The sequence below is a fragment of the Phoca vitulina genome, unplaced genomic scaffold (genome assembly GCF_004348235.1).
Source record: "Phoca vitulina isolate PV1807 unplaced genomic scaffold, GSC_HSeal_1.0 scaffold4, whole genome shotgun sequence".
Taxonomy (NCBI): Eukaryota; Metazoa; Chordata; class Mammalia; order Carnivora; family Phocidae; genus Phoca; species Phoca vitulina.
Genome location: NW_022589707.1, coordinates 11,248,530 through 11,273,563, shown reverse-complemented (window position 1 = coordinate 11,273,563; position 25,034 = coordinate 11,248,530). Strand labels below are relative to the sequence as shown.

Sequence of the window (25,034 nt, the reverse complement as noted above, 5' to 3'; positions counted from 1 at the left end):
GATACAGCAGACCAAATCAGTTTTAAGACTGGTCAAAAGAGCTCTCCAGAATAAAATTTAGAAGATAAAAAAAAAAAAAAAAAAAAGGCCAGAATAGAGGGTGAGAGAGATGTGGGATCTACAGTCTCTAACTCTCAATGTCGGAGTTCCAGAAGGAGACAAGGAAGTGAATGAGAGAAGCAATATTTGAAGAAATCTGAAGTGAAGCTCAGCAGAGCGCGAGCAGGACAAATGTGAGGAAAACCATACTTAAACACATCATGGTCAAACTAGTAAAAACCAAAGGTAAAAGAAAAATTGTGACAACAGCCAGAGGGTGGGGGGGAAGCCACATTTCCTTCAAGGGAAAAACTATGAGAATTCGATCTGATTTCTTTACAGAAACTGTTGAAGCCAGAAGAAAATGGAATTGCAATTTTCAAGAACTGAAAGAAAACTGACAACCTGAAATTCTAGGTCCAAAAAAAAAAAAATCCTTTAAAAAATTGAGGCCACTATGAAAGAGGAGGGCCGAGTATCTACGGTGACACCGTGCTCTCAGCAAACATGACCCGGATTCTGATCATCTTTGGCTCCCCATGCAGGGCAGCAGTGATGCCAGGAGGAGGTGGGGTTCTGAAGTTGGCCCTGATCTACCAGCTCAGGCAGAGGGCTTTAGGAGATGAAACCAAAGACCCGCTAACTCTGGGGCTTTCGTCCTGACATCAATAAATTGCTCTGTAGAATTAGGCTTTAAGAATGATCTGCCCTCCACCACCAAACAAATAATAAATAAAAGTTATATTTCATTTTTATCTCAGAAGGGTGAGCACTCTTTCCGAATATAAAGAGAGGTTGCTTAAGTTATTTTTTTCCATAATAAGGACCTTTTATACCATGGCTGAATTCTTTACTTTTAGAAACATATTATAAACTTTTTTTTTTTTTTTTTTTTAAAGATTCTATTAGTTTGACAGAGAGAGCCAGAGAGCACAAGCAGGGGGAGCGGGAGAGGGAGAAGCAGGCTTCCCGCTGACCAGGGAGCCCGATGCGGGGCTCGATCCCAGGACCCCGGGATCATGACCTGAGCTGAAGGCAGATGCTTAACCGACTGAGCCACCCAGGTGCCCCTAGAAACATGTTATAAACTCTTCATTGGCAATTTCTCTTTCAAATACATTATAAACAAACAAGGACCGCTTCACCAAGCATCGGCCCTCTTGGGCCCCTCACCCCTAAGCCTGGCGAGGGCCTCTGTTCTCCCGGCACCCTGCAGGACTCCCCGGCCAGCCTGGGCTCGCTCTTGCTCCCATGGGCAAAGGCTGTGCGGAGAGAACTTCTCGCGGCAGAGTCCTGGGGGGCGGACGAAAGCAGCCGGGGGCGCCAGTCTGCGGGAGACATACTAGGACAGAGAGATTCTGTGTCAAGAAACCAAAGACGGCAAAGTCAGCCGAGACAGTGATGTGCTCCCCCCCCCCCAGCGGGGACCCCGGGTCTGAAGAGGCCTGTGTGCTGACGATGTAGCAGGTGCGGGAGGGAGCCTGGGTCAGTGAGGCACGCCGAGAGCGCTGGGACCCAACGCAGCAAGGTCCACGGAGAATACAGGAACTGTTAAGGCCTCAGCAGTGTCCCTGGAGGTGTCCTGAGTCCGTAACGGTGAAGGAACGCCTCTGGGAGGCCCTTCACCTGCCCGGCGCGGTTTGTCTGCCCCGACCCAACACAGGCTCAGGCAGGCCCACAGGGAAGGGGCAGCCTTGTAACCTTGCCGGGTCGGATCTGGCTTCAAGCCTGCAGAAGGAAACTAACTCGGAAGGAGGAGGCTCCCCCCAGAATGTGGGCCTGCACCTGTCTCCCCATCGGGCCCGAACATGCTCACAGGCAGAGAATGTAGGTGATGGCACGACACCACTTTAATCCTCTCGGTGTTGCAGGGTGTCAGGTGGGGCCAGAGCTTATGGGTTAGTCTCCTCTGGCTGCAATTGGCCTTTCTATAACTCCCCCAGTGCACAATACACACCAGGGCTTTGTGTGTGTGCAGCAACGAGCAAAGTTAGGGTGTAGTCTTTTATCCAGCCAGGCCTCCCTGACTGGTAGTCTGGCCGGGGCTGCCAGCACTAGTTTGCTTTAGAGATAGAACATTCCACAGGGTTCCAAGCAGATAGCTATGGTCCACGGGATACCAACAACCAGCAACCAAGCTTTTGGAGCTACACAGACCTGTTGGACTGCCACAAAGCTATCTTTCCAGCTTGGTTCTAGAGCCGTGCTCTGGTGCTGGAATCTGACTACTTGAGACAGAGTCCTTTGGGTTTCCCTTCAGCATATGCTGCTATGATCCTTTCATTTTTAATAAGAAGCTAACAGACTTTAAGGAGGAATAAAGAGGTAGCCACATGCTTTTCTGTCCTGGTTGAAGAACATTGTTAGGTCAGTGAAAAGATTAAATGAGTTTATACAAGGCTATGGATCTCTCGGGTCACCCCTCGTAGAGGCCAGTCCTCTGAAAGTACAAAGTCTGTGTTTGGCAGCACTTAAATGTGAATAGGCTGACCTCTGCACTTGAGGACCCAGCAGACTTCTCAAAAATGAATCAAAAAGCAAGCTCCCCAAACTGCCATGTTATTGTGTGATAATGGCTCAGCTCTCAGAACAGACAAGATCGGGGTGCCCAGGTGGCTCAGTCGGTTAAGCGTCTGACTCTTGGTTTCGGCTCAGGTCATGATCTCAGGGTCATGGGATTGAGCCCCGCGTCGGTCTCCACACTCAGGGAGTCTGCTTGAAATTCTCCCTCTCCCTCTCTCCCTCCTCTGCTTACTCATGCATGTATGCTCTCTCAAATAAATTAAAAAAAAAAAAGAAAGGGACATGATCAAAGGCAGATTGAAACCCCCTCCAGTCCCAATAAACTAATGCTAAAGGCATCTCAGAAAAAAATGTAGAACAACCTCCAAGGGAAATACTGGATGGCTGGGATAAAAACACTCCTCTCCAGCAAAACCTAAGCCTCTTTCCCAAGAAGACGAGGAACAAAAAGCATGGGGAACTGAAAGCCCCCCCCACAAAAAAAGGTTTGAAAGTATCACACATGAAGGACACAGGCCGCACGTGATAAAGTAGCCCATAAATTCTCTGACTGACACTGTGCCAAAGGTGATCAGTGTACCCGCTCTCTTTAGAGAAAATCCCCCAGATGACCCAGGGGTCCAAAGGAAAGGAGGACACTTATGCCACGAATTCACAGGGACCCAGGGTCACACGCAGGTCTCCTTCAGATGTCACTGCAGTTGACCCCTGAACAGCCACACCCCCGGCAGGACATCTGTTTTTTTTTTCTCTTCAAAAGTAATTTAGATTTCGAGTACACAATACAGAACTATCAATTATCATCACCATGCTGTACATTAGGGTCTCCAGATTCAGCTTAGAAATTGAAAAACTATGTCTTTTGTCCAACTCTCCCCTTTTTCCCCTCAACCCAGCCTCTGATAAACTCAACTGCATTCTGTGTTACTGTAGGTTTGATTTTTTTTTTTTTTTATTCCATTTTGTGAGATCATGGAGTACTTGTCTGTGTCTGGTTCATTTCACTTACTATAATGTCCCCAGTTCAAGCCCTATTCCTTTTGTGAAAAATCAACCAAATAAGAAAATAAAAAATAACGAAGAGTGTCCTCCAGTGTCATCCATGTTGTTGCAAATAGGATTTCTTCCTCATGGCTGAGTAATATCCCAATATATCTAAAGATATAGATATAGATTATATAACATAGAATCACACTTTCTTTATTCATCTGTCAATTTGCTTAGTAGATCTCAAGTGTTATCACCCCCCAAAAATAAGTGAAGTGATGGATATATTCATTAACTTGATTGTGGTAATCATTTCACAATGTATATTAAATTATCATGTTGTATACTTTAAATATATGCAAGTTTCATTTGTCAATCAGAGTAAAGCTAGAAAAACAAACCACAAAAAAAGGCAATTTCGATTTACCTCTAATGAACACTTTAATTGCTGCTGTTTGATTTTTTTGTTTGCTCTTATTGATGTTTGAGAGAATTATAACTCCTGAGAGCATTTTTAAATATAGATGGGTTTAACTTAATTATGATACAGTATTTCTATTTCATCGGGTCCCCTAGAATGGAAGGAGGTAAATATTGCACTTATATTATTATTTAAACCATCACTGACAGTTTACAAAACCAGGCAGGATATCTGGGGGTGGGGGGGGTTAAGGAAGACTATGTCAATATATTATTAGAAATTGGTAAAAGTAGCTTAATATTTACCTCAAACTTACTGGTATTACTAGTTTTAACAAAACGAAAAACCTAAACAACAATAAAAACATCACAGTTAAACCTATCAGTATTTTTTATCAGTTCTAAATTCATAGCTTAAGGGGCTTGCAAGTTACAACCATTTGTTTCTTATTTTGTAATTTTCTGAAATTTGTAATTTCAGATTTGTTCATGTATTCAATACTTAAGTGTCCTTAGATTTTATTCAGTTAAATTTTTGCCTGGGTGACTCAGCTGGTTAAGCATCTGCCTTCAGCTCAGGTCATGATCTCAGGGTCCCGGGATGGAGCTGAGCCCAGTGTTGGGCTCCCGGCTCAGCAGGTAGTCAGCTTGTCCCTCTCCCTCTACCCCGTCCCCCACTTGTGCTCTCTCTGTCTCAAATGAATAAATAAAAACCTTTTTAAAAAATTCTTTTTTCCCCTTTAAAAAACAATAAAGGGGCAGAGACTCAGTTCTAGAATAGCAGCCTGAGAGGTTCCTCCACCTACTCCCCTGTGAGACTACCATCACTGGTATAAAAAAAAAAAAAAAAAATTAAACAACAAAAACCCTCGTTTAAAGCCTCAGGAAATTGTCCAAAGGACATACAACAAATGAAGAAACATTCAAGAAAATCTACTAAAATCTCAGACTTAAGCCATACCCACTCCTCCCTTCCCACTGGTTCAGCAAGAGGACAGCTCCCCTCTCCCTGAGCTGGTGGCCAAGGTGACAGGCATCACTGTTCCCCAGCTCCCAGTCAAGGGCTGGGGCATCTTCCCGGGAGGGGCAGGCTGCTAGCATTTCTCCGGTCCCTACCTCTGTGTCGCAGAGAAGAATGGTACAGCCCAGGTCCCCTTGGCCCGGGCTTGCTCCTCAGGTGGGGAGGGCGGCGGGGAGCAAGCTGAAAAGGCCAGAGGGACTGCCCCACCCCCTCCAAGCTCCAGAAAAAGCCGGCCGCTGCCTCAAGTATTTCACCCCCGGAGGAGAGGCCTGCCCTGCGAACCGAGAGCTCTGGAGTTCTCCCCAAGGACACTGATGTCTTTGGAACAGAGTGTGGGGAAGCTCTCGGCCCAGAGTGCTGGCAAACCCAGTGGCGATCTGGGTGATCAGCAATGAAAAGGAGGCTAGGAGCTTGATTAGAGCAACCAGCTCAGCCAGAGGCCAGCTGTGTTACCGGAGACAGCCGGGAAGAGGGACTGCTAAAAAGAGCCTCTAGGATGTAAAAATAATAATAACAATTACACTTCCAGTTAAAAATGGCAAACTGGGCACTTTTAATTTTGTTCCTTCTCAAAAACCCACTAAAATCATAATTTCTGTTTAAGACAAAGCTGCACAGATGAGAACAGCAGAGGAGACTCTTTGGGAAGCCGTAAAGCAGAACAGCTTTATACTCGCAAAGAACAACACGAAGGCCAGACGGAATGGAATAAGGCTTTCAAAATTATCAGTGCAAGTTACTTTCACCTAAAATTCTATACTCGATCGACCTTCGATTGATCAAGCTTAAGGGCAGAATAAAGACTAAATCCGTAAAAGCCTTTGGTAATGGCAACAGGAGATCCCGACTCAGAAAGAGGCAAAGGGAAGCCCCAGAATGGTGGGGAGGAACCTTCCAGAAGGCAGCGGGTCCGAGGGCGCTGGCGGAGCCTTTCTCAGGAAGAGGTCAAGTACCGTGCATACACATTTCTCGAAAAAAGATTTCAGATTTGCGGGTTGGACTGGTGTTAAGCACATAGGAATCCAAGCAAACAAAGAAGTAAGGCAATTATTATCTCCAGGGAAGATTAACAGTTTTGCAGGGAAGGAAAAAAAAAAATCACAGTTTTCTACACAGCTCCGCTACTGTGTGTGGTATTTACATATTACAATATCGCAGACACTGAATATTGATTTAAACAAAACCAGTTTGGACGGAGGAGGAGGAAAAGACTCATGCTTGAGGAACACAGAGTCAGGGAGAAGAAAGCTAAAGCTTCATCTGTTACAGCTGCTCAATCAATAGATGAGGCCCGAAGCTGAAAACCCAGGAAGTACCGATAGACGCGGGTTATTTTGAGAACTGAGGAAAATAACCTAAGAATCCGCCCGCAGGTGAAAGCGCTAGACCTGGGGAAGGTGGCAGAATGTGGGGTTGCCGCTTTTCATAACCAACTCTAAACTGACACTTTTTGAAACTACTGGGCATTGTAACTTCAGATGAATTTTTAAATATATATATTTCTGTCTCTTGAATACCGTATCACGGTACTCACCAGTGTTCAATTTTTAGAGGAACTATTTTATATTTGTCCCAGAAAGTTAATTCGGTCTCTGCCTTGAAGGCATTGTCAGGAAGGTTACGCTAAATATTTAGAAATTCTGCTTTGAATCAAAACACCTGCCGTCACCGTGTGCCCAGTACTCAGCACTCAGTGCTAAGCACTCTCACACCTTATCTCCAATTTCCACAACAACCATGTCAAGCAGGTACGTTTCCATTTCACCGATAAGAAACTGATGCTGGTGCTCAGCTTGGTTAAATAATTTGCTAATCTGCGGCAGAGAGCCCTGACCCCAGAGCCCCTCTTCTTCTTATCAGACCTCATCTTTCTAGGGTTTCAGTTTAAAAGAACTACAAATAAATAAAATCTTAAAAAAAAAAAAAAAAGTAAGAGGCGCCTGGGTGGCTCAGATGGTTGAGTGTCTGCCTTCGGCTCAGGTCATGATTCCAGGGTCCTGGGATCGAGCCCCACATCGGACTCCCTGCTCCGCGGGAAGCCTGCTTCTCCCTCTCCCACTCCCCCTGCTTGTGTTCCTGCTCTCGCTCTCTCTCTCTGTCAAATAAATACATAAAATCTTAAAAATAAATAAAAGAACTACAAAGGGGGGGGGATGTGGCATTTCAAAGAACTCCCCCTGGGGGAAGGACAGGAGGAGGGGAAAGGATTCCAGTATTCCTAGGGTAGCTGTCTATTGACTTAAGCGAGCTTTGCTCCAAATTGGAAAGCCCAGCTGGTCATGTGAGCCAAGGAAGCAATTTTTTAAACTCTGGCTAGGAGCCCCGGTGATGACAAAATAAAAGCTTCGTCCTGCTCTTATTTTGAAGGAAGAGACGTTCCGGCGGCCTAAACATCCTGGTGGGACCCCGAAGAACACCAGGGTTTGGGTCCTGGGAAGCCCAGCCATCCCACAAAGGCGGTTTGGGAAAAGGAAGGGGCAGACAGACGGTGGGACCGGGCCCGGGGCCTTAGACCGGAGGACGGGGAAGGGCCCTTGCGAATAAAACCCTAGGTCGTGTTTACGCGGCGTCTAGACGCCGGGCGCTTTGCCGTGCGGGATCCGGGTGTGCTGTCCAGACACTCACCTGGCTCTTGCCGTCCCTCGGCTCGCGGGCTCTAGTGTGGGGACAGGACGCGGGCTGCTGAGCCGCCACGTTGTTTACACCCCTTTTTTCCGAAAAGTCACGGGCCACCGGCGAGTGAAGAAATGAAAGTGAAATCAGCTGCCGGGGCACCAGTCCGCGTCAGGGGCCCGGCCTTCAGACTGCTGTTGACTGGGGCACGGGTGCCAACGCGCCCAGGGCCGCCGCCCCGCCCCGCGTCTGCCCGCTCGGCCCCGCTGCCCCCCGCTGCCCCCGGCCCCTCTCCGGAGCCCGCGCGGGACCCGCCTGCCTGCGAGGCTCGCCGCGGGGTCCGCCTCTTCTGCGGTAAGTACCCGCCCGACGCGGCCCCGCTGCCCCCGGCGAGCCTCAGGCCCGCGCACGCCCCCCGCATTCCCGCAACGAGCCCGGGCCCGCACCTGTCCCCGCGCCCCCGGACCTGCCGTGCCCTGCCCGCTCGGCCCTCCTTCCCGCAGCTCCCTCCGGCACCAACGTGGGCGCCCCCGGCCCCCAAGACGGTGCGGGCGACGCCAGTGTCCCCCCGGGAGAGCCACGCCGGGACAAGTGTGGGCGCCAGGGGCTCGCCCCAAGTCCGTACAAATGCGTGTGTGTGGCCTGCGGGGTGGGCTGCTGCGCAGAAACGGGCAGCCAGGCAGGAGCAGATCCGCGACTCGCAGGAGCTAAACTAGTCCTCGAAGTTACAAAACCACACTTAAAATCCTTAAAACACACATTGCGGGTTAAGATTGTCAGAAAGACCTGTGTTCTTGACTCGGGCTATTACAGGGTCTAAGATTTTTCGGACCCTCTGTTATTAGACTGCATTGCTTCTCATGCCGATGGAAATTCATGGTGGGATCTTGGGGCTGCTGGTGCTTATCTTAAAATATTTTACTATGGGGCGCCTGGGTGGCTCAGATGGTTAAGCATCTGCCTTCGGCTCAGGTCATGATCTCAGGGTCCTGGGATCGAGTCCCGCATCGGGTTCCCTGCTCAGTGCAGAGCCTGCTTCTCCCTCTCCCTCTGCCACTCCCTCTGCTTGTGCTCTTCTGTCTATCTCTCTGTCAAATAAATAAATAAAATCTTTAAAAAAAAAAAAAATTTTACTATGGACTGTTTCCTTTAATAACTTCTGTTATACTTCTTCACCTGTAAAACCAAAGGCTCCTTTGGGAAAGAAAACACACACACACACACCTTCTTTCCTTCTTCACCTGTAAAACCAAAGGCTCCTTTGGGAAAGAAAACACACACACACACACACACACACACACACTCTCTTTCTTTCCTTCTTACCTCCTGACAACTAGTGTGCATTTTTCAGTATCTTCTCCCTACACCCACCCCATCCCTCTGGGAGCCCCAGACCTGAGACTCAGTTCCTAAGACTTTGGATTCTGCCCGTACTCCCCTTTCTCCGTGTTCTTTCCAGCCAACTCCTGCCTTATCTTACCTAATCGTGAAGGGTGTTTATGTTTGTTTTCTGCATTTCAGTTTTACATAAATACAACACCTAATTCTGGAATATTTTTAATGCAAAAAGAGAACAATTGTCCCTAAGGCTGCCACCACCCACAGATAGCTACCATGGCTAACGTTTACATTTTAGAATGTTTCCTTAGTCTCTGTCTTGCTGTCATACTATAGAGTGTGATTTTAGACGTGACTTTTCTAAAGTCTGCAGAGTTTCATTGCCTTGATGTGTCTTAATTTAATTCCACTGGTGGGCATTCGAGTTCCTTCCCATTTTTTGCCAAATACTGCGATGAACGTTCCAGTATATAAATCGTTGATTGCGTTTCTGATTGCTGCCTTAGGATAAACTCCTCTAAGTGGAATTACTAGGCCAGAAAGAATGGTTTTTAGGGGTTTCAGTGCATATTGCCAAACTGCCTCCTAGAAAGTCTGCACGGATGTTTAACCATTTCCACCATCACCGCATGAACATGCCCGCTTTGCCATGCCTTCTGTGACAACCAACGTTTTCATCTGCAGTTTTGATAGGGAAACTCCTAGGTTATTTGACTTGGCATATCTTTGCTTGCGTTACAAAAGGTACAGACTTTTTTCATGTTAGTTAATGAGATACCGCGATTTACGTAAGAAGAATATATATTTGGTCTTTATTCCCCTTCTTGGCACAGAGCTCCTAAAACCCTTGGAATTTCCTAAGTGATAATAGAGATAAGGGTGTCTTCTTTATTCGTTAACAAGCTCCTTTCAAGCACATCTGTTATGTTAATGAGCTGACTTCTGGCAAATCTCTATAGATGGGGTTTGGTTGTCAGGGGAAGCAACCTTGGGATCAGAGGGCAACTTTTAACCCCAGCCCACAACCTCCGGGGAGGCCGACTGGCTGGAGATACAATCACCCACACCCAGTGCCCAGTGATGTCATCCATCAGTCCTGGTCATGAAGCCTTCTCTGAAGCTGGGCGTGGGGGAGGAGGCTGCTTATGGGACTAAGCCCTTTGCCTGGGGGACCTGACACTCTCTTCAAGTAGATGGTGTCAGAATTGAGTTAAATAGGACACCAGCTGGTGTCACAGAGAATTGCTTGGTGGAGGGAAACTCCCACACATTTGGTAGAGAGTATAAAGCTACAGTGACCATGGGGCGCCTGGGTGGCTCAGTCGTTAAGCGTCTGCCTTTGGCTCAGGTCATGATCACAGGGTCCTGGGATCGAGCCCCACATCAGGCTCCCTGCTCAGCGGGAAGCCTGCTTCTCCCTCTCCCACTCCCCCTGCTTGTGTTCCCTCTCTGGCTGTCTTTCTCTCTGTCAAATAAATAAAATCTTTAAAAAAAAAAAAAAGCTACAGTGACCTATTTGGCAGTCCTTCTCTTCTGAAATGTCCTCATATTCTTTGTCCCTTTTTACAGGGGTGTTTTTCTTACCTATTTGTATGAACATTTGGTATATTAGTATTATTAATCATTTCATACTTATTGCAGATATTTTCCACGCTCATTGACTTGTGATTTATTATGTTATATGGAAATGTAACTGTCTAAATGGTTAAATCTGTACAAATTTTTTGTGACTTCAATTTGCTTTTAAGTTCGAAGGGTTGTTTCTCAGTCGTAAATCAAATCTTCATTTTTTTCTAGGTCTTTTCTTTTTTTCCCCTCTGTTCATCACATGTCACGTTTGGATCCATGTGAACTTTATTTTGGTATGTGGCGAGAGACAAGGACTTAAACCAGTTTTGTCTGGTTTTCAGTTAGCTCATCAACCGCTCCAGCGCTAGTTAATGGAAAACCTCCCACTGAAATGTAATGCCACTTTTATCGCATATTAACTTCCTACGTGTGTCTTTTCTGAGATACTCCACTCTTGAGCTGTCCATCCCAGTACACCCGGGGGGCTACCATTGCGGGGGTTGGGGCCAATTTCCCCTGTTATTTCTAGGAATCTACCTGTGATTACTTCAGTGACTCTAGCCTCAGAATGGTACATCTTCAAGTGATTTAATAAGTGTTAACAAATACCTGCAAATTTAATCTTGGAATACATGGACAGTGTGTTCTCATTAGCAACTGAGCTTCCTCAGAGCTTGGCACCCCGGGCTCACAGCACCTCAGCGTTCTCAGCCCTGTCAAATGACAAAATGAAAACAATTCAGGCATGAGATTACCCTTCCTTGATTTGAGGGACAACAAGCTGTGGACTAGGGGAGGACAGCGCCTCCCAAGCATGGAGCACCGGGGCGGGATTTGGGGCAAGAACGCGTGGTGGAGCGAAGCCGCAGTGTGGAAACCAGGGGGCATGACTGGCTAGGAGGCCCTGCTCTGTGGGGTAAGGCGAGCTAGCGGGAGCAGGGTTCCAGGGTTGTGCTCCGTGTGCGTTAGGGGTCCTCGACGGCTGACTTAGGCTGAGAACTGCGACCTGGGCTGGGCGCTGCCGCGGCCTCCTTGTGGTCCAGGCACATGAAGAATTCACTGTGTCATCCCCAACCTAGACATCAACAGACTCTGGGAGGAGATCCCGAGACGCCCAGCGCTTCTGTGAGGGGAGCTAGCTTCTGTCAGCCTCCGCCCTCTCCTCAGGCCGCCAGCCCACCCCAGCCCCGAGACTGACCAGGCCAGGACTGGCTTTCGCAGGTTCCCCAAATACTGGCCTGCAGGCTGGAGGGGGAGGCCCCAGAGCGTCTGCTACTCAACTTGGTGGTAATTTGCTTTCTTTGAGTTATTTTGCGTCTTGAAGCCCTTTCATATGCATTACAAACTCGCCAGGGAAGAACCCTCCCCTCCTGTGTGAGGATGGAGGTCAAGTTCCTGGGAAACTTACCCGTCTTTCCAGCCAACTCTCTAAAGACCTCTTGAAAAATTTAAGGTCTAAGTGTTCCTGACTGTCGATTATTCTCGACGTCCTCCTCTTCTTGGGTGTAACAACATTCAAGTAGGTCTCGGTGCGTCCCTCAGGGCCACCTGCAGGACGCGTGTGAGGTAGCCCCGGACTTGGCTCCATCTGTCCCAAATCACAGGGCCGCCTGGGCTTTCAACCTGCCATCTGGGCGCCTAGCTCCTTGTGTTTGGGGGAACAGGGACATGAGTTAATGGAACGCTCGGTTACAAGGATATAATCCACACCTGTCACCCTGGCCTACGAGGCCCTCCAGGACCGGGGACCACTCGCCGGTCCGGACTGGTCTCGTCCCCTCTCCTTAGTTACGGGGCCGCTGCCCTGGCCCTGGAAATCTGTTCATCTCCCAACCAAGCGTTCAAAACGACTGCACTTGCTCCCTGGAAGGCTCTTCCCCTGGCCCAGCTCAGCAGGGCTCTTTCACGTCCCTCAGGCCTCAAACCAAATGTCTCTTCCCCACGCAGGCCTTCCCTGACCCACTGATCGAGACTAATGGCTTCCTCCCGTCACCTTCTCTCCTTTACTTCATCCTGTTTATTTCCTTCCCAAATCTTTTCAAAATTATAATTATCTTTTTAAAAGTATACTGTTGGCGTTGCTCGGGCAAGCTCAGTGAGGCCAGGCCCCTGGTTTGCCCTGAGTGCCACTGATCCCACAGGGCCTGTGACAGAGGGAACCATCCAAAGTGGGCCGTTCATGGAGTCACGAGAGGAAACCCTGGCCTCCTCGGTAGGAGGGGGCTGTGGCTCTCTGTCGGGATTGCGGGAGAGGGCCGGGCGGGAGAGCCAAGAGCGGCAGCCAGTGGCAGTCCTACTTTCTAGTACTACTTGCCTTCAAACTCTGCTTCGGGTCCGGGGAACCTTAGCCTTCGCCTCCCATCAACTAGCTGTGGAGTCCCGCCGTGAAACCCCAAATGCGGGTGGGCCCAAGGTGCAGGCCTGTGCTCGGTATGAAGGACCGTTTCTCCCTCTAAATTGTCTTTGACCTTCGCCCCCAGCGGGATCATCTGCTCGCAGGGGCTAGCAAGCAACACAACAGATGAACCAAGAGCCGGTTAATGTCCCCGGAACCACTGACAACAGCCTACTTGAGTAGCTCGGCCAACGTGGAGGCCTGGAGCCTGATGATTTTGGCCCTACGAGCAGTCTCGGGGTGTGGTCCTGTTTCTGCTGGCAAAGCTGCTTTCGTTTACGTGCGGAATTAAGTGCATCAGAATGGCACGCGTTGCATAAAACACCGACCGCGGGGAGACCCGGGCAGATGTCCCCACCTGCACACACTTGGGAGGCACCGCTGCGGCCCAGGTTGGAAAAAGAAGAACCTGGGCTCCTATTTCTGCCAAAGGAAATATGACACATTTCCCTTTCTTCTTCCCTTTTGATTTCTGTCAGAACCACACCCTAGCCGTGAACACACCGATCAGAGAGGAGTTAGTCCGGGCCAGGAGCGCCTGACACTAAGCACTCCGTCGGGCTCGTCCCGTCAGATGGTTTGTGTGGCTTCATTCCGCTCACGTTTTCTTCCCTGGCTTCGCTTGGCTCTCCATTCATGCGGCACTCCCAGCCCTCCTCCTCTCCCTGCCCTCACCTCCCTTTTCTCCCCCGATCGATCTCGATCGATCGATCGCGGACACCGCTCCACCAGGATCAGCAGAGCTGGTGCAGCAGGCCGCGTGCCAGGCACCGGTCGGCCGGTGGGGACAACTGCCGTGCTTCGGTCTCACAACAGCCCCCAGGAACAGGCCTGCGATGTTCCAGACGGGGAGGGAGGTGCCCAAACTCTGAGCCCGGAGTGGGGGCGGTGTAAACACAGGGAGGAGTTTGAGCAACTCCGTGTGCCGTTGCGAACGTTCATTCAGTCATTCACATGTCACTCAATAGACATTGAGTACCTACCTTGTGCCTGGTGGCCCTGGGTGTTGGGGCTATAACAGTAAATGATAGATTTTTTGGTAGATAAACAGCCAGTCAGCCAGCTAACCATAGATACATAAATGAGCAGCAGATAAGTCCTGGCCCTCATGGGGTTTATATCCCACTGGGGGCGAGGGTGGGGGGACAAGAAAAGGTTGAGAATGGGAGATGGTAAAAAGGCTGCAGGGAGAGAGCAGGAAAGGGGCCCGGGGAGCCCCAGCTGCGGCTGCTGGGGGTGGGGGTATGCGGTCAAGGTGAAGACGCTAATCGGGCAGCCTCCCTGAGAAAGGAACACTGGAGCAGAGAGACCCAAGGGAGGTGAGGGAGGGAGACCTGTGACAACAGAAGAGCATTCCAGGCAAGGAACTGGCAAGTACCCAAGTCCTGACTTGCCTTCAGTTCTTGGAAAATACAGCGGATGCCACTGTTAGTGGAAGCTGAGGGTTGGGCGGGGGGGGAGGGGGGAGCAAGGCTAATAGGAGAGGTCCCGTCCTCAAAGGAGCAGGAAGAAGGCCAGGTCATTGTTCATGTTGCACGAAAAGAGGGCACCCTTGATAGCACGTTCCAGAAGATGTACAGCCCTCCAGGGAGAGCACAGGATAGTGTTCCGGGGGGAGGAAGTCGGAGATCCGGGAGTCCAGTGCCCACACTCCTGGAGGGGCGGCTCTCCGTGGGCCCCCCACGCCCCGCCGCGGGCCACACTCCAAGGGCTCACTGAACGCCTAGTGAGTGGAACAGAATCGCCGCGGGTGGCAGACGAGCGGTCACGTGGCATGAAAGATGTGCAGGGGTGCCCTGTGAGGCCCCCTCGGGACGTTGTGAACAACAGAGGCATGCAGGTGTGCATCGGGTAGATGGTGAGAGACCTAAGCCCCAGCTCTACAGAACATCTGGGTACTGGGTGACATTAGACGTGCGGGCAGGAAGAACGGATCGAAAAAAATAGGACGAGGATGGGTCTTTTTGGTGTTTTTATATAAGACAAAGGAGAAGAGAAGGGAGTTTTGTGGGCATCTCGATCATTGGGATAAGATGAAAATGTAATATGGAAAGCCATGAGCAGACCGTGACAAGGAGAAGGTGTAAGTAAGTGCAGGATCAATACGGGTACACAACAAAGTTCTGCAGTGAGTGAGCTGCTGGGTATTTTAGCCGAGATGCAGACCGGAGCTACTGACCCTCCTCTGTGAAAGGGAACAAAGGTGCTAGGACAGTTTGTAAAGTTTCTTTTGATTCCATGACTCGGGAGAGGGCACTGCAGGGGTCTTGAGAAGCAAGTGCCAGTGCAAGAGACGGTGGTTCACCAACACCCACCACAGCATTACTTCTAGTCTTACAAAGTAACGTCGAACAACGTAATACATACACGTGTACTCAGGCTGTCATGGTGTTTACAAAGCGGGATACAAACATACAGTTATGCGAGCCCAACTGTGGAAAACAGCATTATGGAAGGAAATGTGTTGTTAAGAGTGGTTATTTCTACAACCCGAAGGTACAGATGATTTTTAGTCGTTCGCCTATTTTTCTAGTGTTCTACAATCAGCATCTATTGCTTTGTTGTAAACAGGAAAAAGGTCAGCTAAAAAGGGTGACAGTGACTCAGCAGTCTCCCCGGTTACCCTCTGAAGGAAGCAAGGCTTATTGTGAAAGGGAATTAAAAAGCTCATGGTGGCAAGAACGTGATTGCTAGGATTGTTAGAGCCCAAAAAAGCCAGGGTGGGCTCCTAGGACAGCAGAGGAGGGGAGTGCCATGGGCTTTTCCAGCCAAACATCGTAAGCTTTCACTATGAAACATTTAGACAAAGAAGCTAGGACCAGCGTCCAGCCTCTTAGTCCACGAGGTCCTGAAGTCTGTCCGGATGTCCTACAGGACACGAGCAGCAGCCAGCCCAGCGCCGTGCGGCCCCACATCCTGTTCCCAAGTGCGTGTTCTTTCCCTCCCTCTGGGCACTTTCTGTTCTCACAGAACAAGTAAGGGATGTGGTCAGACAGCCCTTCCTTCCAGTCAGCTGTGGGAGAGAGGGAGGGCCCGCTCCTCCCCAGGGGACCCTTCAGACGCTGCCCTCCGGTGCTGACCAGGTGTCACTCTAGTTTGTCCCCAGCATCTGGTGTCTTCTAAGGCCTAAGGCCGGCAGCACTGAGTTCCCAGGGCTCTGGGCTGTCAATGGCCATTTTATTCCACACTGGAAGATTTACAAATATAAAGGTATCGTATGCAGACGACTGTTGTAGGGGCCAATTTGGAGAAGTCCTTTGGAGTAAAAATGGAGTGAAAAGATTTCTCACATACGATGAGGAAGGTGTCTACTACATTACAGGGATGACCATGAAGTTTTCTGCAGGTCAATTGGGCAATATGCAATAAAATCACCAAAAATTGTTTTTACTTTTGACTCTGATTGTACTCTTAGAGATCTAGCCTAAGGAAAAATCAGAATCGTACAAGCATCTTCCCTGATTGTCACTTATAATGGTGAAAAATGGACACAATTTGTCTGATAGTGTCATGGATAAATCTACGACATGAGCTATTACGCAGCCATTAACCACGTTTTTGAAGACTATTTAACAGCTTTGAAAAAAGGTTCACAATAGTCAGTGAGAAAATCATTGTGGTCAACTGTATGATTATTTAAAAATACACCACATAGGAAAAAAATATTGGTAGAAAATTAACAGTGATTCTATGTATGCGGCGGGAGAAGAGGTGATTTTTTCTATTTTTTTCTTTTAAAAATGACTTTCCAAGATTTCTATAATTACTGTTGTCAGGAAATAATTGTAGACACTTAAAAAGTAGGGAGTACGACTGTGTGATTTCATTACCAGGTGGCCTCTCGTCTTCACCAAGTCCTGACTCCCAGAGCCGGGCAGCTGAGCTCACAGGGCTCCTCAACCCCAGCTCACGTGAGAACGCGCTACAGAGCTTCTAGAACAACCTCAGAAGTTGATTTGACTGGTCTGGGTCCCACTGAGGGTGGCTCTTCCAGCTCCAGGGTGGTGCTGCTGTCCCCCACGGAGCCTTTAGCACCGTCCTCCCCCTCCGGGCCCCCAAGGAGAGGCGTCTCCTTCACCCCCGACGAGCCCACCCTCGTCAGGATCTGAGCAACTCCCTCAGACGTTTCCAGTGGCTTGTGGTGTTGGAAGTGCAGCGAAGCCCCTGTTGAGAGGGCATCAGTGTGCACTTTTCAGGCACTCCCAGCTGCCCCGCGGGGGGCCCTTCCCCCTGAACTTGGCCCCGAGAGGCGGCTGAGGACTCACCGAGTGGGTGCTGCCTGGAGGCTCCCTCTAACTTCTGGCTCCCGCTGGGGTTGGGAGGGTGCCACGGGTGTTTACGCAATTCCAGGAGCTGTGAGGACGCTCACCGATGTGCCTTCCCGCAGGTACCCGGAAGGCGGCCGTGCCAAGGGCAGGGGAAGATGACCATGCCTAGCCCGACGCAGGGCGCGCAGCTGCGCTTCCTGGCCATCATGGCCGCCACGGCGGCGGCCATCTCCCTGCTCTTCTATGCTCTCCTCTGGAAGGCCGGCAACCTCACGGACCTGCCCAACCTCAGAGTCGGCTTCTACAACTTCTGCCTGTGGGACCAGGGCACCGGCTCCCTGCGGTGCCGCCAGTTCCCTGAGCTGGAGGCCCTGGGCGTGTCGCGGGTCGGCCTGGCCCTGGCCAGGCTTGGTGCGTATGGGGCCCTGGTCTTGATGCTCTTCGTCCCCCTGCCTCTCTTCCTGGCCTGGTGCAACAGCAGCGAGGGAGAGTGGCGGCTGGCGGTGGGCTTCCTGGCCACGTCCTCCATGCTGCTGGCCAGTGGCCTGGGCCTCTTCCTCACCTACACATGGAAGTGGGTCAGGCTCTCCCTGCTGGAGCCCGGGTTTCTAGCTCTGGGCACCGCGCAGGCCTTACTCGTCCTCTTGCTCATGGCCACGATCGTGTTCCCTCAGAGGGCGGAGGACAAGAGCAAGCTGGACAGCTACTAGGTCTGTCAAAAGGTTAACGTGATCGCCAGAGTTCAGTTTGAACTATGCTCAGAGAAGGTGCCAGAAACTTGAGGGGCTGGTATGTCTTCTCAGCCTGTTTGATAGCGAATGCCCATCTCAAGCCCTAGCAGCCAGGCCCCGCCACGGAGAAGGTGGGGTACCTAGAGTCAAGAGGCCAGGAGGCCCCAATGGCGGGACTTCCAAGGTTCCCAAGGGCACCCCCAGACCACGCAGCTCACCGTCCTGAGAACTCCTGCTTTCCTGCACTGATCTGAGCAAGCCATTCTCACTTCATCCTCAGGCTCATGGAGAGAGGACTCCTGTCACGAGGCCTGACTTCCAGGACGATTTGCCAAATGTCAAACTAGAACCCAGTTAAGGTTTATGTCAACCAATGGGGAACATTATGAGAGAGAGCTCGCTCGCCTCGGTGTCCCTTGGGGTCCCGGTTAGCAAGCTCCCCCTCTCCGTGGTGGGTGTGATGTGATGAGCCCCCTTTCCCTAATACCACTCCCGAAGGCCCAGGAGTGATCCCTTGAGGGATTCACTAGAGACCGAACCTGTGGGCACAAAGAGAAGCCTTGGTGGCTCTGAGGGCTCTCCTGGAAAGGCTCCTGGACCCGAGGCCAGACAAAGCAGGGGCGTCAGCGGGCAAATCGTTCCTAGCACGGGCCCCGGGAGTTGGGAACAGAATACACCAAATCCCCAGAGAGGTGAGGAAGGTGAACAGAACAGCTCCACGTACATACTGATGCTGCATCTCTTCACTTCTCCACCCAGAACTGCAAAGGATAAAAGCACAACCCCTGCCTCGCGGACCGGTTTATATTTCTGAGCACCTGCATGTCGGAAAACCTGTGCAGCAAATGCCCGCCTCATTCCATCTGTCCAAGGCCACCCTGAATAGAGACAGAACTAGGGACTCTGGCAGGATCTCGGCTATAGAGTCTCCTGCGGGCTCCTGTCCCAGTCTTGCTTCCCAACTGCCCAGGGACTGAGGCTGAGCCGCCGAGTGGAAGGAAGGTGGCAGCGTGGGGGGCAGAGGCCTTCCAGTGCAGATCCCTGTGGGCAGGACATCTGCCTCCCGGGCTGCACGGGGGATGGAAACTCGGTTTAAAACAGGCTTCCTCCTTAGGGAGAGATCCCGCTGACTAAACTATCGGAATTCCAGTGAACTTAGCAGCTATACTCCTTCTTCTTTCAAATTTATTAAGTTGACTCTATGACGGTTCCAGTAAGTGTGACCCCCTTGTCCACCTTTCCCCGAACCTGGGACGTGAATAAAGCCAGACCCTCCGAGTGGAGGAGGCGCAGCGCAGAGAGAAATTCTATGGTTCCTCACTTCCACACACTCAACGCGACAGCTCCCAAGGCCCCAAGCCTCCTGGGCTTCCCCTCCTTGGTGCATCTGCCAGCCCAGGGAGGGGAGGACTGGACCTCTTCGGCATCCTCGGCCAGGCCCCAGGCCGGGAAGGGAAGCCGGTTTCCCTCAGCGCCCTGGGAAGCAAGTCCTGGGAAGTCTGTCCCTTAGTTGAAAAATATCTCCCTGACATATTTTAACATGTCCTCGTCCTCCTCAGGGCTCCTGCTGCACGCAGAGTCAGACCCCGTGGGCCCCTGAGGAGGGCGGAGGCCTGGAGGAAGGGCGTCTTTCCCATTGTCCTCATCCTCACTTCTACTCCCAGGAGAACTCGGTGACAACGTTGAGCAGGTTGGGGACAGGTCTGGTTTATCAGTGCCTGCCAGGGTCAGCGGCTCCAAGGGCTTTTCCTGTTTCCGGGCCTGCAGGAGTAGGACAAATGACAGGCAAAACAGACATTATGTTATTTCCCGAGTGAACGTGACAGTTTATCCGTCAGCAATGCAGAAGCCACCGTGAAGCCCAGCATGTGACCGGGTCAAGCGCTGCTCCCCGATCAGAGCCTCTCCTCCCGCTCCCCACCCTTCTACCCCCTCACAGCTCCTGTAGAAGTCAAGACCAATGTGGGAGAGACGTGGGCAGGGGCCTGAAGAATACCAGAGTGGAAAAGAAAAACAGGAAAAATATATCTGGAAAGGCAGGGGTGACAGAATGGAAGGAGCAGGGGATACAAAACTTGAGTGTGGGCCTAAGCTCTGGCACTTATTGGCGGTATAACTAAGGGGAAATCCCTGGGCCTCGATTTCTTTATCTGTAAAATGGGGATAATATCTGAAATAACGATCACCAGGTGATGGCAAGGATTAAATGAGACAGTAATACATGAAAGTACCCGGTCAGCTACCCAACACTAAGGCGGTACAATTACTATCTGCCTCAGAGGCCAGGGAGGCATTCGGCTAAGGAGAAGTACAACGGTCAGAAGTCACCAACTGAGACCCTTCGGAGAACATAAGCAGTTAAAGACTTCCCATCCCCTTCCACATACCAGCACAGTCACCCCAGAGACGGCTGCCCTCCCTCCCACGGCAACTCCCTCCCCACGTGTCCAGCCCCAAACATTAAGTCCCACCTCGCATGGGGAGAGGCCAAGGGGAGCGCGACCTTGAGAGAAGTGCCAGACAAGGGCCTGGTGGAAGAAATGGGACGACAGATGACGCCCCCCTCCCCCAAGGCCGCCTGAGAATGCACGGCATCTCTTTTATTGCCATTAATCAAGGGCCCAGTCCAGTTTCTGGTCCTCCGAGTAAGAAGACACACAGCTGCCTATACCTCAATCAGGATCCCCAGAGCGACATCTACCATCTCAGCTTCACTCATGCAGTACACGGTCCTCACTGCGGCAAGCCTGAAAGGAAGGCATGATGCTAGGATGGGGACGGACGGGTCTCAGGTCTCACGAGAGCAAGAGTCACATCCCCAGGCCTACCCACCCGCCGCCGCTTTCCAATCTGGCCGGCTCCTGAGAGTCAGTGCCCCACATGCAAGGGACACCAGCAGATCAAACAGATCATCGCGCCCAGACGTGACTGACCCCCACCTGCACCCATGACCACAGTAGAGCAGGACTGCAAGTCAGAAGGGAGGTGGGTCCAGTTAGGACAACTTAGAAAAGGAAGAGCCAGGGAGGGGGGCACTGTAGTGCCCAGTCTAGGAGAATGCAGGGACGTCCCCTCCCCGGCAGCCTGAAGACTCCCCCAAATTACCACCGTTCAACTAACTGGCCCCGCAGCTTCTGATTCCACGCTGGCCCAGCGACTGCTACTCATCTGTCCGTCCCTGAAGATTTGCCCGCGGGGAGGCTGGACCCTGGTCCACTTAGCTTGACCCCCGGCTGGTCACAGTTTTTGGTGCAAATGAAGAGCCTGGCATTTTGGACAAGTGGTGTCTGAGAGTTTGGCTAATGTGTGCAAGCCAGAGGGGGAGCACTGCCTGGGAGCTGGCCCTTGAGGGCCTGGCTGCGGAGATGCACCCGCAGAGGCGGGGTCTGTCTGTGAGGGGAGGGCTCACTTCACCCCTGCACGCTGTGCACCTGCGAGCTGAAAAGGCTTCTGCAGGGCTGAAACACCCACCCACCTCCCTGTGGAAGGCTCAGCCCCAGCAACTGCTATGCCCCCAAACCTTCCCTCCTCCTGATTCCCCGGGAACCCCAGCCGGAAGTTGTCCCACCTTGCTGCAACAGTTCTCTGCACTGCCGCCGGCCGTCTCCTCCCCTTGGGGGTCTTCGCTGGAACCTCTCTCTTCTCGGCCTCCTGGGCTGTCATCCATGTGGGAAGGACCCTCTTTTTATCCTCAGATTTTAAGTCTCCCATCTCGCTTTTCTCTCCTGAAGATGAGTCAGGGCCCAGGCTTAATGATTTGCTTTTCTAATTCAGGACAGCAAACCCCAATCTCATCACACCAGGAATTATAGGTCTGTGTGTCCTGGAACAAAGTCCAGTGAATTCTAAGAAGTTAGAATACTTCCAGTCATCAGCTGTAATTACTGGTCAGGACAGGCCAGAGGTTAGCTGGACAGAGAGCAGGGCCCAGGAGACTAAGACGGGCCATTCCCCTTGTCCTTGCCATCCAAGGTGCTCGCTGCCCTCAGGGTGCCCTACCTCTCCTACTCTTAGCATATCTCTCACGATCTCCCCCTCATCTCCCCAACTCCAGACTTATTTCCTCTACCTTGGTGTGGTTACAGGGAACCCCAAGACCCTTTTGATCCCCAGTAAGGTTGAATCAACCAACACTCCCTCCCTTAATCCAAAGATACTTCTGACTGGCCAGATTTTAGCCAGTAGTAGGGATCAGGGACCACAGCTGATGCTGGCTCTGGGATGGGAGAATCCCAAAGGCCCCAGGCAGCCTCTCATCTGACCTGGTCTCTCTTCTCCCCTCCCACTAACGCTCAGTCCCCACCCTGGGGCTCAAAGGGTACAAATCGAATCCTGAAAGCAGCTTAGGGCTCCGCCTAGGGAGGAGCTTACGGGAGTAGATGTTTGCCTACAAAAGGGTCAGCCCCGAATAAGGGATCCCTCTCTGAATCATAGTCATTAATTGCTCATCTAGGCTGTTTACAACTTAAGAAAAAAAATGAGCAGGACGTCATCCTAACCTTTCTGGCCAGAGGACAGACCTTGGCCAACGTACCTCGTTGCAGTCCAAATTCAGGCAACGTTAATAGTCATTCCCACAACTAACGAGCACTGCTAACCGCCAAGCATACGGACATTTATTCGACCCCGAGGCAGATATTATCAAGCCCATTTTACAAACGAGGAACTGACTGCAATGTGCACAAGGTTACAAAGTTTGAAATGGCCAGCCAGGACTCGCAGCCGGGTCGTGCAGGCCAAACCTTGCGCCTAACCGCCGCCATGCTGCCGGGGCTCCAAGGAGGGCAGAGGCCCGGCGGGGAGGGCCGGGAAGGCAGAACGAGCCCGCGCTACCTGGGGGGAAACCGAGCTCCGCACGCTCGGGATGGGCCCGGCACTCCCAATCCACCGCCCGCCGCTGCCTCGGGGACCGTGCGCCGCCCCGACCGCGGCGAGACGAGTGCCAACCTGCGGGGGCGAGAGCGGAAGGGAGGCACGTGGACCTGCACGCGGGGCCTGGCGGACCACGGGAGGGAGGCCGCCCGCACGCTCGCTCGCGGCCCCGGTGCTCCGGGCACGGGTGCAGGGCGGAGCTCCGTCCGGACGGCGCGCTCCTCCGGTCCGGGCTTCCCGCCTCCCCAGCTCGCCCGCCGCTCTTCCCGGGTTCCCGGGGGCGGGCCCGAGGCGGCCCGGGGCGGTGGTGGGGACGCGGCCCCGCCCCGCCCCGGCACTTCCGGCCCCGGCCGCGGCCCGCGCGGAGACCCGGCGCGCCCCCTGCAGGCAGCTCGCGCCGTTGGCGTCCCCGCCCGGATCGGGACCCGCCTGCGGTCCGGGGGCCTGACAGTCTCTCCTGGACCAAACTCCGCTCCGGCTCCTCTGAACTCTCATCTAGGCCCTGCGTTTGGAGCTTCCCTGCCCCTCTCTGCACCGTCCAGTTTTAGCAAGCATCCTACCAAGTCATTTTAGCCAGGACCCCCATCCCCAAACCTGATCGGCCTCCCATTTGGGAGGGTTCCTTGTCTTTCACCATCTTGCAGGTGATGTCTGATCACCTAGATTGCCTTCAGCAAGAATCCTGGTGCTGAGTTTAGCCAGAGCCCTCCTCCTCACCCATCCCCCTTACCCCTGGTGTTTCCTCTTAGCAACTTTCCATCCACTGACCCCACCCTGCTCCTTGGCTATAAAGTCCCTTTTCCTTGTTGTATCCAGAGTTAAGCCTGATGGCTCTCCCCTACTACAAAACCCCACTGTAGTACCCGCCCTTGAATAAAGTCTGCCTTGATATTTTTAACAAGTGTCATGAATAATTTTCTATTTAACAAAATATTTTTTAACAGTCTCCAAACATGGCTCCATTTGAGGTGTGCTAGTTGGACTTTATTAATAGAGTGTCAATTCCTGGGCCCCCCGAGTGAGAAATTAGGGTGAGGGGAGGAGGGTCTGCATTTTTTAAAGCTCAGGATTCCCACAGGGATCAAGGCCAACTCTCCCTACTGGGGGTCCACATCCCAGGGGGAGGGGGCACAAGGTGAGCCCCTTGGGTGCAGGAAAAGAAATTAAAGCCTCTGTTTGTATCTGTTATCTTAAAGGAAGTAGGTGTCACTAACACCGAACATTCAGATTGGTGGCCAGATGCTCCCTCTTCGAGCGGGGCAGCTCCACAAAGCTTCCCAGGTGGTCTGCGTTCAGCCTGGTTCTGAGCACTGCCGTGGACACGTGGAGCTAGCATCTAGTTTTAGTTAAAATCACACTCAGCTTACAGCAGGCTAAAAGAGGCCAGCAAAGAAACCCCCAGGTCACAGACACGACAAAAAACACAAGCATAAGCTGTCACAGGTGAACCTTCTCCTGCCATACTTTGAAGTAAAAGGATGATCAGAACTGACCGTCTGGCCCCAAAATGTGAAATTACCAAGACAGCCCTTTTAACTGTGATTTATAACAAATCCGCTAGTGGGGTAATGAGTCTCCATACATTAGAGGTGCACAACAGGGGAGCTCCATCCCAAGCTTGGGGACTCCGGACCCTGAAGCTCTCTTCCAGCTGTGTGGTACTTTGGGTTTCTCTAAAGCACTTTCACACGCTGGGCCAGAAACGTTGAACCCAGTCAAGGCTTAAGGAGATAAATCCATGGTTTCAAGTCATAAAACCAACCCGTCGTACACTGGGGTCGTCTAGCTGCAGGCTGAACCTGGACTCTGCCTCCAGTCTTCTCCGGAGGGCAACACCCGGGGTGGGGGGGGGGGGGGAGCAGGCCTGCTTCTCTGGTTCCACGAAAAGTGTTAGAACCTCTCTGACTTCCAGGGTCCTCTGCTCTCAAGCTGTGAAGCATCATTTTGTTTTGTGAATAAAGGAACAGAAAATACTTGTTCTTAGTCCCTACAACCTCTTCCCATCGCCAGCTAAAAAATGAGGTCTGAGGAACAGGAAACCTTTGCATCTGCGTGAGCAGCTTTCTGTTTGAAGGGAGAGAAGCCCAAGCAGGGACAGAAAACTCGAGCTGTGGGATCTGGACAGGCTGGAGTCAACAGCTAAAGTGCTTTGAAAGCCGTGCTCCCAGGTCCAGCAGAGGTGATAAGCATAGAGCAGACAGGTCAGAGGACAGAGAGGGGGAGGCCCCGAGGGGCTCTCAAGCAGCTCCGGCCAGAGC

General features: G+C 51.7%; 2 protein-coding genes and 1 long non-coding RNA gene across 8 annotated transcripts in view; 1 reads left to right on the top strand and 2 right to left on the bottom strand.

Annotated features, from left to right (window-relative positions):
* Positions 1 to 8,495, bottom strand: part of LOC116630751 — a 73,168-nt gene extending 64,673 nt beyond the window's left edge. Inside the window, exons 1-2 of one of the 2 annotated variants that reach the window (XR_004298997.1) lie at positions 8,050 to 8,495; positions 7,616 to 7,697 (exon numbers count right to left, since the gene is read on the bottom strand). This is a non-coding gene — a long non-coding RNA (uncharacterized LOC116630751). Of the gene's footprint in view, positions 1 to 7,615; positions 7,698 to 8,049 lie in introns of those variants that run through there. The other variant, XR_004298996.1, reaches the window with a different exon arrangement.
* Positions 7,880 to 19,058, top strand: TMEM140 (transmembrane protein 140). Of its 2 annotated transcripts, XM_032401530.1 has the most exons (3): positions 7,880 to 7,957; positions 17,293 to 17,584; positions 18,664 to 19,058. In XM_032401530.1, exons 2-3 carry the CDS (start codon positions 17,329 to 17,331, stop codon positions 18,879 to 18,881), a joined length of 474 nt encoding a protein of 157 aa, XP_032257421.1. In that variant the 5' UTR covers positions 7,880 to 7,957; positions 17,293 to 17,328; the 3' UTR covers positions 18,882 to 19,058. The 2 variants fall into 2 exon arrangements, with proteins under 2 accessions (XP_032257421.1, XP_032257420.1); XM_032401529.1 differs by having other exon boundaries at positions 17,293 to 19,058.
* Positions 19,059 to 19,152: 94 nt separating this feature from the next.
* CYREN (cell cycle regulator of NHEJ) overlaps positions 19,153 to 25,034 on the bottom strand; it is a 7,376-nt gene continuing 1,494 nt past the window's right edge. The window contains exons 1-4 of one of the 4 annotated variants that reach the window (XM_032401531.1): positions 22,852 to 23,049; positions 21,473 to 21,629; positions 20,576 to 20,651; positions 19,153 to 19,665 (exon numbers count right to left, since the gene is read on the bottom strand). In XM_032401531.1, coding sequence (XP_032257422.1) covers positions 19,411 to 19,665; positions 20,576 to 20,651; positions 21,473 to 21,615 — 474 coding nt within the window. In that variant the 5' untranslated portion in view covers positions 21,616 to 21,629; positions 22,852 to 23,049 and the 3' untranslated portion in view covers positions 19,153 to 19,410. The other 3 variants (XM_032401532.1, XM_032401533.1, XM_032401534.1) reach the window with 3 other exon arrangements.

Excerpts from the sequence above, each read along its gene's own strand:
- TMEM140 (XM_032401529.1), top strand. The coding sequence starts at position 17,329 with ATGACCATGCCTAGCCCGACGCAGGGCGCGCAGCTGCGCTTCCTGGCC.